Below are 18,161 nucleotides of genomic sequence, written 5' to 3'. Positions count from 1 at the left end.
CCAGCAAAAAAAAAAATAGTAAGATCTTATTCTGACTCAAATTTTATAAGAAATTGGGGTTCATAATTGGGACTTTATCCAATGGCGGTGATTAATTATAAACATTGTTTATGAAAAAAAATTGACAGATGCATGTGAGCTATTCTATGTAGAGCTATCATTAGTTTATAAAAAGGGCTTCCAGGATAGTTTTAAGAACCACTGAATTAAATATTAGAAAGTAAAAATGTTTTTTTAAATGTTTGAAACCCCATTATTACATGTTTTATAGTAACCTGAGTTCATCAGAATATGCCTCAGGATAACCAGGAAAGAATTTGCCTAATAGATGTCAGACATTTGAAAATAGTTTTCATGTATAGTGTATAAATTAATAAACTTTAGCCTAATTTATTTTGTTTACCTCTTTATGTCATGTACTAAACATACATCTTTATGTGAAACTACGAGTGTGTTCCATAATGGTAGTTTTATCTTTGTTTTGAATGCATTATAAAGTCATGTTATTGTATTTACAGAGCACCAAAGTCTTAAGTCATCTAAACAGTCTTTTTTTTCTTCAGTGGTTACGGCCTGTGACATGGCAGGTGCAGCCATGTATGAGCTGGTAAGAGTGGGTCACAGTGAGTTGGTTGGAGAGATTATTCGATTGGAAGGTGACATGGCTACTATTCAGGTGTATGAAGAAACTTGTATCCTTTTTAATTCAATTTCCGGCCACTTTCTGTGTATTTGAATTCAAGTATTTAAGCCAAAGGTAAAAGCAGCAACTGCTAGTCATATTAGAAGCAGAAAAAGTAGATGTCATAAAGAGTCTGGATATATATACATACACATACATACACATATACACATGTTTATATATACATGCATACATATGTATATATGCTTCTGATATAGGAGTATATTGAAAAAAGGAGAAAAGGTGCTAGGAATCAGTACTGTTATTTTAAGGAATTAGTATTAATGTTTTGAATTTTCTTTGCTCTTGATGTTTCAGGAGTTCATAGACTTCAGGGGTATGCAATTGGAATTTTTTCAGGACACATAAGGCATAAATGGAATAACAGTATTGATTTGTGTGGTTAAAATTCTCTAGCCATAATTTCTGTTTAAAATAATAAAGCTATCGTTAAATCAGTTACCAGTCTGTCTTCATTCTGATGAATAGCACTAGGTGACACTTTCCATTACAACTTTAGCACTAGGAAATCCTTATTGTTTGGTTATTAATATACTGGCTTTTAAACAATTTTCTTTGAAAAATGAAGAGTTTAAGACTTGAGTCTTGTGAAGAGGAATCACCTTTGGGGGCATTCATATATATCTTTGTTTAAATCAGCATTAATTATTTGGGTATTTAATCAAGTTTTATTTTATGCTACTTTTTGACCATTCTAAAATTCATACTTGCTGGTAACTGGTTTTCCTGTTCAAATACTGGGTGCTAATTTAAAACAAAATCATCTGAAAAAATAAATCTAAACAAAAATATTTTTTTTCCTATTGCTACCTTTATGTTTATTTAATCATTTGAGGGGACCTGCTGGACATTGAATAGGGCCTCTCCATGCTAAGCACAAATTCTACCATTGAGTTATACCCCAGCCCTATTTAATATTTTACATGGCTTAAACATTTAAAATAAATGAAAATAAATACAGTGGCAACCTTTCCTAATTTTGTTATCCTGTACATTGTCAGTTTTCAAAATACACAACCACTTTAATTGACTCCTTTTATTATATATCCTTCTTGTTTCTTAATTGCACAACTAAGCAAATATGTATTTTTCCTTTCTTTTTCCCCCACAAGATGGCATTTTATGTGCACTATTCTGTGTCCTACTTTTTTCACTTAAAAATATGTGCGTTACAGAAGATGTGCATGAATAATGTATTAAATAAAATAAAATATTGGTAAAATCTAGATGATAGAGGGAGTTTACTGAAAAATTCTTTCAGCTTTGTTTAGGTTTAAAAAATTTCATAATCAGATACTGAGAATAAAAATGTTTATTTTGGAGAGCTTTCTAGAGAGATTCATACATGCTCCTATCCTTTTCTTCTAGTTACATGTAATTCCATCATATGGGCGTATCACAGTTTATTAATTGATTTCTTAATGACAGAAAATTTAATTGTTTCTAATCTTTTGCTTTTATCAACAGTGCTACAGTGTAACCATGGTATGAATTCACAGAAGTTGGCTCCTAGGTTAAGATTTAACCATTTAAAAAAAAAAAGATTTAACCATTTTTAATTTCAATAGATATTGCTAAATTGCTTTCAGTGAAAAGTGGTACTGATTTTACTCTTATGAACAAATACTAGAGAACAAGGTGAATTTATTGTGCTTATTTACATATTTTACACTTTTCCTTTCAAAGTCACTTCTTTAGTTCTTTATGTTTTTGTCCAGGTACTATTGTCTTTTAGGGAGACTACTGTTCTATAGTGGTGTGTTTGAAATGATGAATTAATGAGAGGCTTGTCTTTTATCTTTAGCCCTGTGGTTCCCAAACTGCAAAGACACTGGGCAACTGCAGTAAACTCATGTGATGCCCAGAATACTTAAAATTTTTGAGGTTAACACAGAAATATTAGATATCTTGTCAGATACTACATGAACTAGTAGCTTGAGATAATAAACATTTTTATTATTTTGCTGTATTACATTCTTGTTGGTGGTGTCATATCTTTGCAAAGCTGAGTGTTTGGTGGTTGCTAAGCTAAAAAGCAAGTAGGTAAAAGTCAGTATGGAATATGGGTTTCCATTGTGATTGCAAAGTTTGAAAATAGGCATATACATCCTGTTCATAAGAATTACGGTTATTTAGGGCTGAAATTTATACTATTTTTTCTTTCAACTGATGCATATTATTCTTTCATCGATACTCAGTTGTTCACATATTTATGTATTTGTTAAGTTGTTTAAACATAACTATTTATTAATTGAAATTATAATTTTTTTGTCCTGGGACACTGTGAACTATTTTTGAACTACTAAGGATGCTGTGAATTGAGAAAGTTAGGGAACCTCTACTTTTAAACTGTGATAATTCTTATTGATCATATCCTTAAACTTTCATTGTGAGTTTTCCTCAACCACTATTTCTAGCTGGTGTGTCTGTTGGAGACCCTGTACTCCGAACTGGGAAACCTCTCTCCGTTGAGCTTGGTCCCGGCATTATGGGAGCCATTTTTGATGGTATTCAAAGACCTTTGTCAGATATCAGCAGTCAGACCCAAAGTATCTACATCCCCAGAGGAGTAAATGTGTCTGCTCTTAGCAGAGATGTTAAATGGGATTTTACACCATGCAAAAACCTACGGGTATGTCTACATAACCAAGAATTTCTGAAGTTGGTGAAAGAATGTGAAATGAATGTTTAGTGAACTATTTTGTACTCTTAGTCCAAATAAAAATAGACTACATGAGCATAGTTTAAATTTTTCCTTAAATGCATTGTAGGATTAAAGAACCAGTATGTTTTTTTGATAAGTGAAGCAAATTGTTTTTATAGCATCAGAAGTGATTCTATTTGTTTATTTGAACACTAAATGTTAAATGCATTTTTCTCTAGGTTGGTAGTCATATCACCGGTGGAGATATTTATGGAATTGTCAATGAGAACTCGCTCATCAAACACAAAATCATGTTACCCCCACGAAACCGAGGAACTGTCACTTATATTGCCCCACCTGGGAATTATGATACCTCTGTAAGTATCACTTGAACTTTATCCCACAGAGCAGCCCTATTTATATATTATAGTTGCTCCATTTTGATGCTGTAAATAGTTTGGGGATATAGCTCAGTTGGTAGAGTACTTGCCTTGCATGCCCAAGGCCCTGGGTTTGATCCCCAGCACCAAAGAAAAAAAAAGTGATTGATACTGTAAGTAGTTAAAAGAATTGATGTAGGTTTTGAGTGACTCCTAATTTTGCGTGTATCTGTGTGTGTGGGTATTGGAAATCAAACCCAGATCCTTGATCATGCTAAGCAAACACTCTAGCATTGAACTACAGGTCCAGTCCTATACTTATAATGATAATGATAATAATAATAGTTACTTTTGGTACTGGGGATTGAACTCAGGAGGGATGCTCTACCACTGAATCCTTTTTTTATTTTGGGACAAGGATATCATTACATTGCCAAGGCTGGCCCTGAACTTGTGATACTCCTACCCCAGCACTCCAGGGAGATGGGTTATGGCTGTGTGCCACCACATCAGGCTCCTATATCCTTATTTTTTAAGGTTATTTTTGTTTTAACTTGGACTTGGGAGTACAAAAAGCAGAATATATGGTTTCTTTTTTAGTAAGAATATTGTTTTTATGCCTTCTTAACTGATGCTACATTTATTTAAATCCCTTATTCTTCAGGCTTAGATTGAATATACTTTTTTTTTTTCTCTCTTTTTTTTTTTAAAGTCTCCGAACAAAATATTTCTTTATTATCACAACAAATATTTATTTATCTAAGGATGTTTTATTTTATTTTATTTTTATTGTTGGTTGTTCAAAACATTACATGTTTCTTGATATATCATATGATTGAATATACTTTTGATTTTTGTCAATAGCGTGCACATAATGTATGCATATTGATATATGTATGTATATCATATATGTATGTGATGTGATGTCACATTGTCTAATGGATAATACAAACTCTCACTTTGAACCACTTAAAACTTAATTCTTTAATTTTATTTATAGTCACATAATATCAATTATAATCATCTTTACAGGGCATGAAGATAACTTTATTGAGAAAATCATTACAACCTATAATTTCCTCCTAATAAAATGTGATAAGGGATAATTTTTAAATAATTTCACAAAAATAAGTCTGTGCTCTAAAATATATAAGGACAAGAGCTGAGTTAAGTTTATAGTTCTGGGTAATCACCTAGCTTTACATAATACCTTAAAGACTCACTCATTCCAAATGGAGAAACCACCCTAAAACAGATAAGTTAAATTTGTGTTTCAAGAAAATTACAGAATTCTATAGGGTCTTGAACTTTTAAGTTGTGTGTGAATAGTTAAAACAATATCTGTGTTCACAAGTGTTATTATATTACTCATTACCTTTTTGCTTGTATAAATATTTAAGTATTTTAAAACATTCATCTAAAAATAAAAAACGGTGCTCGCTTCGGCAGCACATATACTAAAATAAAAATAAAAAACGTTCAACTTTATTAAATATTTTAGGATTTTTAATAAATAGCTATTTTTTGTTAAAGCTGTATAAGATCATTATAATAAAACAGACAAAACAGAGAATGGAAAGTAAATATGAAATTTTTACTTCTCCCTAGTCCCAGCAGCATCTTACTATATATCCTTTAAGATTTTCCCAGGCATTTACATATAACTTGTTTAACTGTTTCTTTATAGCTTGATATATGCCTTTTTAAAAATATATTTCTAAACTTTAAAAAAATCACTAAAACAATAATGTACCTGGTTAAAAATAATTTAGGACAGTATTTAAAATTGACAATAAAAAATATCAATCTCCCTTCTCACTTCCATGTACCACCTTCCTATTCCCAAGAGAAATTGGGGATTACTTAAATTTTGGAGGAAGAAACATTTACAAATTTGACTGCACTTAAAACCATGCTGTATTTTTATAGGATGTTGTCTTGGAGCTTGAATTTGAAGGTATAAAGGAGAAGTTCAACATGGTCCAGGTATGGCCTGTTCGTCAAGTTCGTCCTGTCACTGAGAAGCTGCCAGCCAATCATCCTTTGCTGACTGGCCAGAGAGTCCTTGATGCCCTTTTTCCGTAAGTTTGGGATGTGCCCTACAGTTTTCTCTCAGAGTTATTATATGTGCCTATCTTTTCATTATCTTTGTAAATAAAGGTGTTATGTGCTTGAAACCATAATAAATTTTATCCAGAGTAATATGGTTCATGTTTATAGAGTCAAACCATTAAAAATAAGTTTTTTCCCCCATGGAGGCAAACACGATTGTTTATTTCTAAAATGTTCTGAAAAACTAAAATTTCCATAAGAATATCTGTGCCAAAACAATGTATTGCTCTTAAGTTATCTTAGAATTAGTAGACTGGTGTTACTGTTCATTAATGATTTCTAAAATCAGCTAGGCTCTTTATGCAGCCAGCATTATTTCTTAATTTGTAGTCTGCTCTTACTATTTTCTTTTCTAAAAAATCTTTTCCTTTATTTGTAAATTTTAGTCTTTATCATATCCTGCTTTATTTCAACAAATGACTTTATCATTTAATTCACAGAAAAGACTGAAACTGCAAGGCAGGAGCTCCTCAACCTCTGATCAAACCAGTGCACTTTTTTGTGTGTGTGGTGCTGGGGATTGAACTTCTGGACTTTGTGCCCTCTACCACTGAGCTGCATTCCCACCCTCCCATGCACTTCTTTTTTTTTTTTTTTTAGTATTGGGGATTGAACACAGGGGTGCTTAACCACTGAGTTACATCCTCAGCCCTTTTTATCTATTATTTTTGAGACAAGGTCTCCCTAAGTTGCTTAGGGCTTGCTGTTACTGAGTCTGGCTTTGAATTTGCAATTCTCCTACCTCACTCTCTTGAGTTGCTGAGATTACAGGCCTGTGCCACTGCCTCAGGCCGTCCCTCCTGTGCATTCTTAAGGAATTTTCTTAACTTTTTCTTAACTTAATTTTAAGTTACTCTTTGAGTTGTTCTTGCTATTATTATCTCTTTGAGATCTCCATTCTAAGTGGGAGACTATTATGCTAAGTGAAATAAGGCAAATTCAGAAAGCTGAAGGTCAAATGTTTTCTGCTTTGTGGAAGCTAGTCCAGAGTAAGTGGGGGAGGGAGTAGGGAGAGAAAGAAAGGGAAGTGGGGATTCCATCAGAATAGAAGAGAGACGGATGGATTAGATGAAGGGCATGGAGAGGAAGGAAGAAGAGATGGGATAGGGGAAGAACAGTAGAATGAATCTGACCTAACTTACCCCTGTACATATATGAATATACTGCTGTGAATCTCACCATCATGTATGTCCACAAGACACTAACTTAAAAAAAAAAAAAAAAGGAAGTAAATAGCAAAAAGATCAGTAGAATAGAGGGAAGGAAACGGGGAGGAAAGAGGATAGTGAGAACTACTAGGGACTGAATTAGAGCAAATATATTCCATGTTTTATAATTATGTCAAAATCAATCCTAGTGTTATGTATAACTTAAAAAAATTAAAAATCTTCATCCTTTGACTCTTTTTTCTTATTAGTCAGTACCTCCTATTTCCATACCTTTCACTATTCAGCCTAGACTAGACTTAATAGTCTTTCATTCTTATGGCTCTTTGTTACTAATGTAATAAATCTTGTTGTTCCTCTGTATTTTAACATACCACCTAGCAAAATCAATCTAGCTAGCTCCTTTTCCTAACTCTACTCTTAGGTATCTAACTCTACTATTGGGTAGCAATCCTTCTGCATTTCACTAGTTATACTTCTCAGCAGCTATTTCAAAATATTCCACTTGCCTCAGATCTTTAACTCCACCCTTCTTTCTTCTTTCTTTATAAATGAACATTCTGGATCTTTCATAGAGAAATTGTAAAGCATGAGTTTTGGAACCCCTTAGAGGCACTTGACCACTGAGCCACATACTCAGACCTATTTTGTATTTTATTTAGTGAGACCCGGTCTCACTGAGTTGCTTAGCACCTCACTTTTGCTGAGGCTGGCTTTGAACTCTTGATCCTCCTGCATCAGTCTCCCAGGTCATTGGGATTAGGGGCGTGCACCACTGCGCCCAGCTCTTTTCTTTTTCTGGAGCTTATCTCCTGTCATGTCTCCTCAAAGATCAGAGTCATCTTCCCTTTCTCTCCTCTCTAATGATAAAAGTCTATCTTCTACCCTCTCTTTCTTTCCAACTTGTCATTACTTTTCTCCTCATCTTCATTGACAAACATTTTGAAAGAGTAAGAAAGTTGTCTCTGCTTTTCCCACTCTCACCATACTCTGCCCTTTTTAATATGAATCCCTTGAACTACCTCCCTGCTGTCATCAGTCACTCCCATTCTTGATCAAGAAATATATTTTCTTAATCCCTACAGCTTTGAATATTGGTGTCACTCTTTCCTTGAAACACCCTCTTTTTTTTGTTCTTCCTAATAGTTTCTGTGTACAAGTTCTTATTCTGTTGTAAACTTCTCCCCTTAAGTTTTGGTACTTTTTAGGATTTTTACTTTTCTAAAGCTTCTTTGTCCTTACTCTGTCACTTACTCTGTCTCTTGGGATGACTTTTATAAACTCTCCTGATTTAAATATTCATCCATGTGTGATGACTCTTTTCTGTATCTTTATCCCAGACCTTTCCTGACTTCCAGATTTATATATCTACTTCTGATAATACCTTTTGAGTATCCTACAAGTGCCTCAGTATCAGCATATTCAAAACTGAATCCACCTTAATCACCACCCCTTCTTTGAAACTTGTTCCTTTTCTTTGTTGCCTCTTCACAGATGTCATTTCTGTGACCTCTCAAGGACTGATCTATCTTCCCATATCTAGTTCAGCAAATGCTTTTATTCTGTTTTCTAAATATTTTTATCTGTGTTTTTAATTCCTATTCCATTACTGTAGTTAAAGCCCCGCCCTAATTCCTGCAATGATTACTTGTAATCAGACTTGCTGTCCTCAGTTTTGCTTTCTTTCTAGGTGGTTTTCCATATGACATAATGGTCCATCTAAAACATATCTGATCCTGCACTCTTTTAATTAAAACTCTTTATGTATTTTTCATTGCTCTTAAAAAATAATACATATCATGAATTTCTTACAAAGTCACCCATCATCTGGCTATTGCCTACTTTCCAGCATTGACTCAGCCACTCATCTGCCCAACTACTTCCTTAAAGGCCATCTTCTAGGAATATTGGAAAGACTTTTAATTCCTCAAGCAATGGTCTCTCCTGCCCTTGGACCTTTGGGCATGCTGTTCCCTCTGCTTGGATTGGTATTTCCTTTTATCTGGCTGACTTCCATTTCCTTCAAGTCTTACCTACTTTCAGGTCCTCCTGCTCCAAACCAGTGTCAGACGTGACATGCCTTAGTCTATCAAATACCTAAAAGGTTTGGAGGAAAACAGTTTTGATGCATATTAGTTTTATATTGGAAAAAAGTCTGTTTTTATAATTAAGGATGCAATGGTTCCATGAATTTTTAAGATAAAGCATAATATTACAAAGACTTTTCCTTTAGAATTACATCCCGTTTTTCCTGATCACACCCTTCCCTCACACACACAAAGAGTGGCATCCACTTTCTGTTGCCACTTTTTATGGAGAGTTTGGCAGCTAAATGGTATCATAATCACCAGCTGATTCACCAGTTAGTTTATCCCACTGGAATCTGAGCTTTGTGAATACAAGAACATCACTGTTTTATTGGCTGTTTGTTGTCTCTCCAGCATCTCCAAGCACAGTTTTTAGTACCTAGAAAAAAGTGCTCAGTAAATAGTTATTGAAAGAGGATTAACTTAATACTTTAACAAAACTTTGTTCATTAAACTTTATAGTTGTTTGTATTTTTTATTTTTAATTCCTGTACTGTTTCCCCCCTACCCCAGCAGTATTAGGTGTTGAGCTACTACATCCCTAGTCCTTTTTTTTGTTTATTTTGAAACAAGGTCTTACTAAGTTGTTGAGGCTGGCCTAGAACTAGTGATCCTCCTGCTTCAGCCTCCTGAGTAGCTGGGATTATAGATGTGAGCCACCATGCCTATCCTCCTGTATTGTCTTGTATTGTCATGAACTAATTTTTATAAGCATTCAGAACATTAGCACCATCTTATCGTATTTTCACACTCCTCTTTCTCAGGTGCCTTATGAAATATACTTGGCCTGTTCTGCTAGTAAAGATGATAGAGATGAATAATGATTAAAAGATATTATTAAAGATATTAAAAAGGGGAACAATTACTATATTTATGTGTGTATATCTTATATGTGTGTTTATAGAATATTTCAGAGCATTTTCTTTCCTTATATTTCTTTCACTTACCTACTTTTAAATATTTAATAGTATTTATTAGCAAGCAAAGCGATTCATTAATTTTTTTTTTTTTTTATTTCTTTGTTAGGTGTGTACAAGGTGGAACTACTGCTATCCCTGGAGCTTTTGGCTGTGGAAAGACAGTGATATCACAGTCTCTTTCCAAGTATTCCAACAGTGATGTGATCATTTATGTAGGATGTGGTGAAAGAGGAAACGAGATGTCTGAAGTCCTCCGGGACTTCCCAGAGGTCTGTATGTGGAAAACTTGAAATACTATTCTAGAGAAAATACCACATATCAACTTTCATGGCAGTTAATAAAGCTTAATATTGGGTCTGGAGTAATGCTCTTCTTTGTCAAGGATATTTTAAAGAAATATCTATGATTTTATATTGAAGGAAAGAAATTTAAATTTTTCAGTCAGACTCTTGAAAGTTTCTCTTTTTGGTATGGAGGTGAAAGATAAAACAGACAAAAATATTTATGTATGTGAACTTTACATAGGTTTTGTGATCTACTAGTTTCTATTGTAGAAATATTTTCTTTTTCATAAAATAATAGATTTCATTTATGAAATGGAAATAATATCTATCTTCATAGCATAGCACCATGGTACAGGAAAGAGCAGTTAGAGTAATAGGGAATATTATTTGGGAAATATGGGTTAGAGGAATTAAACATGGACAAGTTGTGAAAGATAGAGTTGGGAAACCAAAATGTTACATTTAGAACTCAGGAGATTACCTATGGATTTTTTTTTTACCTCTAGCTCACTATGGAAGTTGATGGTAAGGTAGAGTCAATCATGAAGAGGACAGCTTTGGTAGCCAATACCTCCAATATGCCTGTTGCTGCTAGAGAAGCCTCTATTTATACTGGTGAGTTACAGATTGTCATAAAAGCAATTAATACCTGTTCTTAAACTTAGCTAGCACCAAGATTTTCCTTTTTCAGAGAACTTTTCTTTCATTCTATGATACTTTTATATAGTTACATCCTAACTTTAAAAAGATATTTTGCTTTTTTAATCTTGAAAGTAAGTAAACAGAAGATATTTATAGAACTGCTCCAGTATTTTTAATGACCATGAAATGATATATTTATAGCTTTTCCCATTGATCTGTCTTTAAATATGCTTAGATTATCAGCTTTAAATTATATATTTTGACGAGTGATAGAAAAGATAAGAAAATTGGTGTGTTTATATATTAACTTCCATCTTTACTCCCACTTCAATCTCAACTTTTAGTGTTTTTATTTCTGTTTTTCAAAAGTCAGTCTAATTTAGCTTTAGACCTGCAGCAAAATGGAGTTAATGCTCATTAGCAGTCCTTTGGCTAATCCAAAAGGATTTGCCTGGAAGTTCCTTCAAGACAGGCTCATGGAAACTATATTTCCTGAATTCTTGTTTCTTCATAAGTTTTCTTTTTTGTTTTATTTTTCCTGTTGCCTTTAAGCTTTAATAGTAATTTGAATATAAAATTTTTGGTTCAATTATTAATTCTAGTCTGGTGGTTTTCACTTATTGGGAGGAAGATAAAACAGACAAAACATTAGTGTATATGAGTTTCATAAATGTTATGATCTACTAGGTTTACTAGAGTAAAATTTTTTTTATAGATTAAATGGATATGATATATGGAATTGAATTGATGCCTATTCAACTTTAACCATAGTTTGGCTTAGTATAAAAGTCTTGCTTCAATATTATTCCCTTGAGAACTCTTATTCTAGCATTAAATATTGGAGAAATATCTGAGACTGACCTTTTTTTTTTTCTTTTAGAGTTGGTTTTTCTATTTGCCCAAAGGAATTTCTCTTTAAATTTCAAGTCTCAAATTGATATCTTTGATTAATTTTTCCTGAGACATGATACAACTGTTCAATCTATTAATATATCTTATCTCTCTTCCATATATTATAATTTCTTCTCCAGTCCCTTCTCTTTAACCTTTTGTCTGTACACAGAATAAATGACATTTATTCTTTGTGTTGCTTCTAATGAAATCTTTATTTCTAAAATAGTTTTATTTTTCCTACCAGTTCTTTGTTGAGTTCTGCCAGCTCTTGAAACATCTCTTTTTTTTGTTTCTTGCTAGATGATCCTTAAGATTTTATTTTGTGGTAGGATGCATTATTATGGTTCAACTCGGTCATAGTTTTCATCTGTTCCTTGTCAGGTTCTTTTGCCAATATTGTATCCCCTTCTATCTTTTATCATATTACATCTTTGTTTAGATATCCTATGCTTATATTTATTGTCACTATTATTCATCTCTGTGTAGGAGATAGCAGGGTTTGGCTATGACTGTGGTCCAGAGTAACTGGAATTCTTCATGGTTACAGTTTGTGGCAGGGTGCAGTTGTGTAACTAAATTATTTTACTTTTTACTTGTCCTGCCAACAGAAGTCAGTAGCTGTAAGGCAAATTCTTTCTTTCCTACCCTGCCTCTCACACTTTTTATGTAGTGAAAATAGGAAGTGCCTACATGTATTTTGTTCACATCTATCTCCCTGCTTCTCCTTGATGCCATACTGGATCCAGGGAACTCCTGCCACTAATCATGTAGTCCTTTGAAGTGATTCAAACAAAGGATTTTTGGTTTTGTTCCTCAGAATGTGTCTCCTTGTTTTTAGAAATTTTATCTGAGTTGTGTTGCCTCAGATGAATTCTTGGTGTTTCCACTCACTTTAGTTTGATTTCACTCATTCAAGTGGCTTTCCTCATTATTTTGTTAAAGTGTTAAATGTGTCTCTTACCTTTTGATAATTGAATTTATATGTTTCTTGTTCTTGTTTGGTAGTTAACTTTTATGAGAAGGTAGAGAATTCATCTGAGGCTTACAACTCAGGTAAAGCTTTTGACAACTAGGAAACTCAGCCTGAGTTCCTAGACTAAGGTTAATGGCAGCACAGGAATCAGAACCTGAGACTTCTTTGTGTATATTAGCTTCTTGTGTGAATTTACAAGACAGGACCTGATCTACTGTTTTAGTCAGCTTTTTTGCTGCTGTGACTTGACCTGACAAGAACAATTTTAAAAGAGGAAAGGATCATTTGGGGGCTCATGGTTTCAGTCCATAGGTAGCTGCCTGCATTCCTCAGGGATCCAGGTGAGAGGCAGAACATCATGGTAGAAGAGTGTAGTGAAGGGAAGTGGCTCAGTTGATGATCAGGAAGCAGAAAGAAAGACACCACATGCCAGATACAAAATATAGACCCCAAAGGCACTCCCCCAGTGACCTACCTCCTCTAGCCACACCCTACCACTCTGTTAATTCCTATCAGGGCATTAGTTCACTGATTCAGTTAAGGCTATCATAACCCATTGGGGGGACACCTCACATCCAAACCATAACATCTACCATTTTAATATGGAAAATCTACCTCATTTTTTATGTGGCTTCATGTCCCCACCCCCCTTTTTCTTTCTATCTTTTTTTTTTTTTTTTGATACCAAGGATTAAACCCAGAGCGCTCCATCACTGAGCCACATCTCCAGCCCTTTTTTGTATTTTATTTAGAGACAGAGTCTCACTAAGTTGCTTAAGACTCACTGAGTTGATGAGGCCAGCTTTGAACTTGTGATCTTCCTGCCTTATCCTTCAGCACCGCTGGGATTACAGGCATGCACCATTACAGGCTCCATGCCCCTTTGATAACATAATCTAATGAATAAACATCTGTTTATTGGACAGTTGGATTGATTACTACCACAAACAATGCATCACTAAACCATCCTTATGCATGTGTTTTATACTGAGTTTGTTTTTTTGTTGTTTGGTTGGTCAGTTGGATTTTTTGGCGGGGGCATACATATGTTTTGTGTGCTTATTTCTTTGTACACAATTTCTAAGAGTAATTTCTTAGAATTAAAATTCTTGAGAATAGAACACTTAATATAGAGTTTAAATTATGTTAATCATTCAGAAGGAATAACTATATCCAAATGAAAAATGTAAAGGATATATACATTTTCAGATTATAAAGATGTTGTAAAGAAAAAGATGAAATAAATGTGAAGGTATGTCATTGCAAAAAAAAAAAAACGTAATAACTATTGACAAATTTCTGTTTACCCACCTCTACACCAATGCTAGTATTTTTTAAACACTTTCTTATATGCTTATCAAACAATAGAAAATTAAAGTAATATTACAGTGAATACCCCAGCACATACCAGCACCTAGACTGATTAACTAACATTTTAAATATTCTTACTTTATTAGATAGCTATCCTATTTGTATTTCTTAACAGTGAACTAGCATCTTTTTGTGTGTATTAACCCTTAAAAGCTATCTTCTCTCCATTTTCCTTTTGGTTGGTAGTTGTTTTTCATGCACCAAGAATTCATCTGAGGCTTACAACGCAGATAAAGCTTTTGACAACTAGAAAACTCATCCTGAGTTCCTAGACTAATGATAACAGCAGCACAGGAATCAGAACCTGAGGCTTCCTTGTATATATTAGCTTTTTTTGTGAATTTACAAGACAGGACCTGATCTACATACCAGAAAGATTGAAAATTGAAATATTTCTTGTATTAACAACATTTGTTACTTTTTAAAAATAACCATAAAAGCTAATTAGTTGAGTTTTAAGTATCCATATGTATATGTGATATCTAGATTAGACAAACTACGTTTGGAAATTAATTCAGACTTAATTGTTTCAACACAGAATAGGGGGAAAAATTTTTCTTGTTTTTTAAAATGTGTATTATGTTGGGATAGGATAGACTGTGCTATCAAATATTACCAAACATTTAATTGTTCATTGTAATAGATGTTTATTTCAGGTAGTCAGGGGCTCTTTGTCAACTAGGCTGGAGTCCAAGATGAAAAGAATTTTTTAGTTTTTAACACATAGCTTTCATACTTCTGGGTGTTCTCAGAAAAATGGAGGAAAGTCTGTGACTTGCTTCACCTTCATGCCCACAAGGGAAAGGGTAGATTTGGGGGAACAGCTAACAGTCTACTTCATATATTTAATGCTATAAAGTTTTTAAGGGTAAAAAGTCAGAAATGTATATCCTAACATTGTAATTTGTAATATTCCTCTCAATTTAGGCATTACACTATCAGAATATTTCCGTGACATGGGCTACCATGTCAGTATGATGGCTGACTCTACCTCAAGATGGGCCGAGGCCCTTAGAGAAATCTCGGGTCGCTTAGCTGAAATGCCTGCAGGTAAGTCTTTGTGTTGCTTATCATGTAAGCAAGACTGATAGGACTTTGGGAGCTGGCTTAGAACCCCTCTTTTAAAATTTCTTTTCATTTTTCAGATAGTGGATATCCTGCATATCTTGGTGCACGTCTGGCTTCTTTCTATGAGCGAGCAGGCAGAGTGAAATGTCTTGGAAATCCTGAAAGAGAAGGAAGTGTCAGCATTGTAGGAGCGTAAGCACCCAAATGGTTTACTTTTCAAAAGCAAAAAGATTTAAAAGAGAAAATATTTTTACTTTCTCTGGTAGCAGTGATTCTTAACCAGGGCTGCATTCCATTGCCACAGAGCTTCAAAGTAGTTCTTTGAAGATGTACAGGTCATCTCTACATGTTCGGACTCTATAGTTGTACCTTCACTGATGTATTGTTTTTGAGTCACAGTATTTTAGGAATAACTTAAAAAATTATAGACATGGTGAAATTAAATCATGGTAAAAGCAAAGTAAAGCCAGACATGGTGGCACATGCCTGTTATCCTAGAAATGGGGGAAGATGAATGAGGCAGGAGAAGCACAATTTTGATGCCATCCTCAGGAACTTAGGCCCTAAGCAACCCTGTCTCAAAATAAAAGGGGTGGGGATGTTGCTCAGTGTTTAAATGCTTCTGAGTTCAATCCCTAACACCAAAAATCAATAAATAAATAGTGAAGATTTTATGATTACTACATAAAGCCATACTTAGTTCTCCAGCTTTTCCTTCCTTCCTATTCATCTGTTTGAATAGAATAATGAAATTGATTGTAATAAAAGATTATCTTATTTCTCACACTAGAAGGTGTTCAAAAATTCATTGTTATCTGCGGTGTAGTTCTGGCTTTTAAGATTTTTATGTAACATTTTTCTTTCCAAGGATCATTTATTTCTAATTAGAAATAATTTCTAATAAAATTTCCAATTTTATTTATGTTAAAAAGTTAGGGCTTGAATTACAGCCCAGTCATAGAACTTGTGTTTATCTTTTGTTCAATTTGTTTTGGTATTGGGTTCAATCCCCAACACCAAAAATAAACAAATAAATAAATAAGCTTTAACTTAAAAATTGACTTTCAAAAAATTTGGCTTTCACGTGTTATTTTTTATAGCATTCTGCTGACTATATCATTACTATTATTTTTTTATTTTAGAGTTTCTCCACCTGGTGGTGATTTTTCTGATCCAGTTACATCTGCTACTCTTGGTATTGTTCAGGTATGTCCTTCCGTAGTGTATTTAGTTTCTGAGTCTTTCCTCCTGTGCTGTTCTTCTTAGCTGTTCTAACACTACTTAAGTCACCATGTAAAATTTAATTTAGTCACTAAAGAGAAAAGAGTGGTAAAGTATGTTTTAGAAATATCTTTAACACCAAGAGCCTTTAATACTGCTTTTCCTTAGCTCTTTTACTTAATATATTAAGTTTAATATATTAAACTTAATATATTCATGGACAATATGCACAGATAACTGTAACTATAGGGTCCAAACAGGTCAAAAACTGTGTAATAGGGGCTGGAGTTGTATCTCAGTGGTTGAGTGCTTGCCTCATACGTGTGAGGCACTGGGTTCGATTCCTAGCACCACATTAAAATAAGCAAATGAAATAAAGGTCCATCAACAAGTAAAAAAAAATTTTTTTAATTAAAAAACTAATTGTGTAATGGCAAAAACCTAGAAGTTTATTTTAACTCAAAAGTATGATCAAGGGTAGATGATCCTATCCAAAAGGGGTTCTATTTCATTCTGTCATAGTTGGATTCCATAGCTTGTTCCATCTTCTGGCTCTACCATCACCTCGCCTGGTAATCATCTGGAAATTACAAGGGAAAACTGTAGAGATGGCACATCCACATTTTTTTATGGGGGGAGCCAGTAGCTGGGCATGGTGGCACATATCTTTAATCCCAGCAGTTTAGGAGGCTGAGGCAGGAGGATATTGAGTTCAAAGCCAGCCTCAGCAAAAGTGAGGTGCTAAGCAACTCAATGAGACCCTGTCTCTAAATAAAATACAAAATAGGGCTGGGGATGTGGCACAGTGGTCTAGTGCCCCTGAGTTCAATCCCTAGTACCCCTCCTCTTAAAAAAAAAAAAAAAGTGACCCAGTCATTTCACTCATTTGTTAACTATATCTAGATGACAGCAAAATCAGAAAATATACTTAATGCCTTGGCATTTGCTTCCCTGTGACAAGGAGGATTGTGAGTTCAAAACCAGCCTGGGGGGGGTGGGGTGGCTGGGGTTGTAGCTTAGCAGTAGAGCTTTCGTCTCCAACGTGAGGGACCCTGGGTTCGATCCTCAGCACCACGTAAAAAATAAATTGAGTGAAATAAAGGTATTGTGAATAAATATTTTTTAAAAAATTTAAAAAAAAAAAACAGCCTTAGCAAAAGCAAGGTGCTAAGCAACTCAGTGAGAGATACCCTGTCTCTAAATGAAACACAAAATAGGTCTGGGGATGTGGCTCAGTGGTTGAGTGCCCCTGATGCCTCTGGGTTCAATCCGCAGTACCCAGAAAAAGATATATGATTCAGAGCTATAATTTAAAAAAAAAAAAAAAAAAAAGTTTATATGAAGGAATGAATCATAAGTAAGTATGTATGTATAATTCATGTAGGAAAAACAGAATAATTACCTGTGTTTCTGACAGTATCAGAAGAAATGGCAGAGGCTAAGTTTACGTTTTTTAAAGTCTTTAACCTATGCTAAAATTTTGAGTTTAAATTATGAGGGAAGGTGGAAGAGTTAGAAATTCATAAAATATCTATGAAAGTTTAGTCTCTGAAGCATGAATGTCAAATTTTATTGCATTGCTCCTTAATGATAGGAAACTGAATTTAATCAGAACATTTAGAGGTTTTTAATCAAAGTAAAGTATCCGTTCCATTTCAGTAAGCCTTTTCTTGTTCTTATGTTTATATTGTACCAT

The 18,161-nt window shown here is 34.0% G+C and overlaps 1 protein-coding gene across 1 annotated transcript in view; it reads left to right on the top strand.

The window, feature by feature from the left end:
• The window catches only part of Atp6v1a (ATPase H+ transporting V1 subunit A), a 56,427-nt gene that overhangs the window by 25,869 nt on the left and 12,397 nt on the right, over positions 1-18,161 (top strand). The window contains exons 4-12 of the mRNA XM_046425164.2: positions 564-692; positions 3,121-3,335; positions 3,587-3,724; positions 5,657-5,808; positions 10,119-10,281; positions 10,803-10,911; positions 15,104-15,226; positions 15,322-15,436; positions 16,387-16,450. Coding sequence (XP_046281120.1) covers positions 564-692; positions 3,121-3,335; positions 3,587-3,724; positions 5,657-5,808; positions 10,119-10,281; positions 10,803-10,911; positions 15,104-15,226; positions 15,322-15,436; positions 16,387-16,450 — 1,208 coding nt within the window. The remainder of the gene's footprint in view (positions 1-563; positions 693-3,120; positions 3,336-3,586; positions 3,725-5,656; positions 5,809-10,118; positions 10,282-10,802; positions 10,912-15,103; positions 15,227-15,321; positions 15,437-16,386; positions 16,451-18,161) is intronic.

This window comes from Marmota monax, unplaced genomic scaffold, assembly GCF_021218885.2.
Source record: "Marmota monax isolate L192 unplaced genomic scaffold, Marmota_monax_Labrador192_F-V1.1 WCK01_AAM20220418_F8-fsc00119, whole genome shotgun sequence".
NCBI classification, from domain to species: Eukaryota; Metazoa; Chordata; class Mammalia; order Rodentia; family Sciuridae; genus Marmota; species Marmota monax.
The sequence above is the reverse complement of the archived record's forward strand: the minus strand, read 5'-3'. Positions and strand labels throughout refer to the sequence as shown.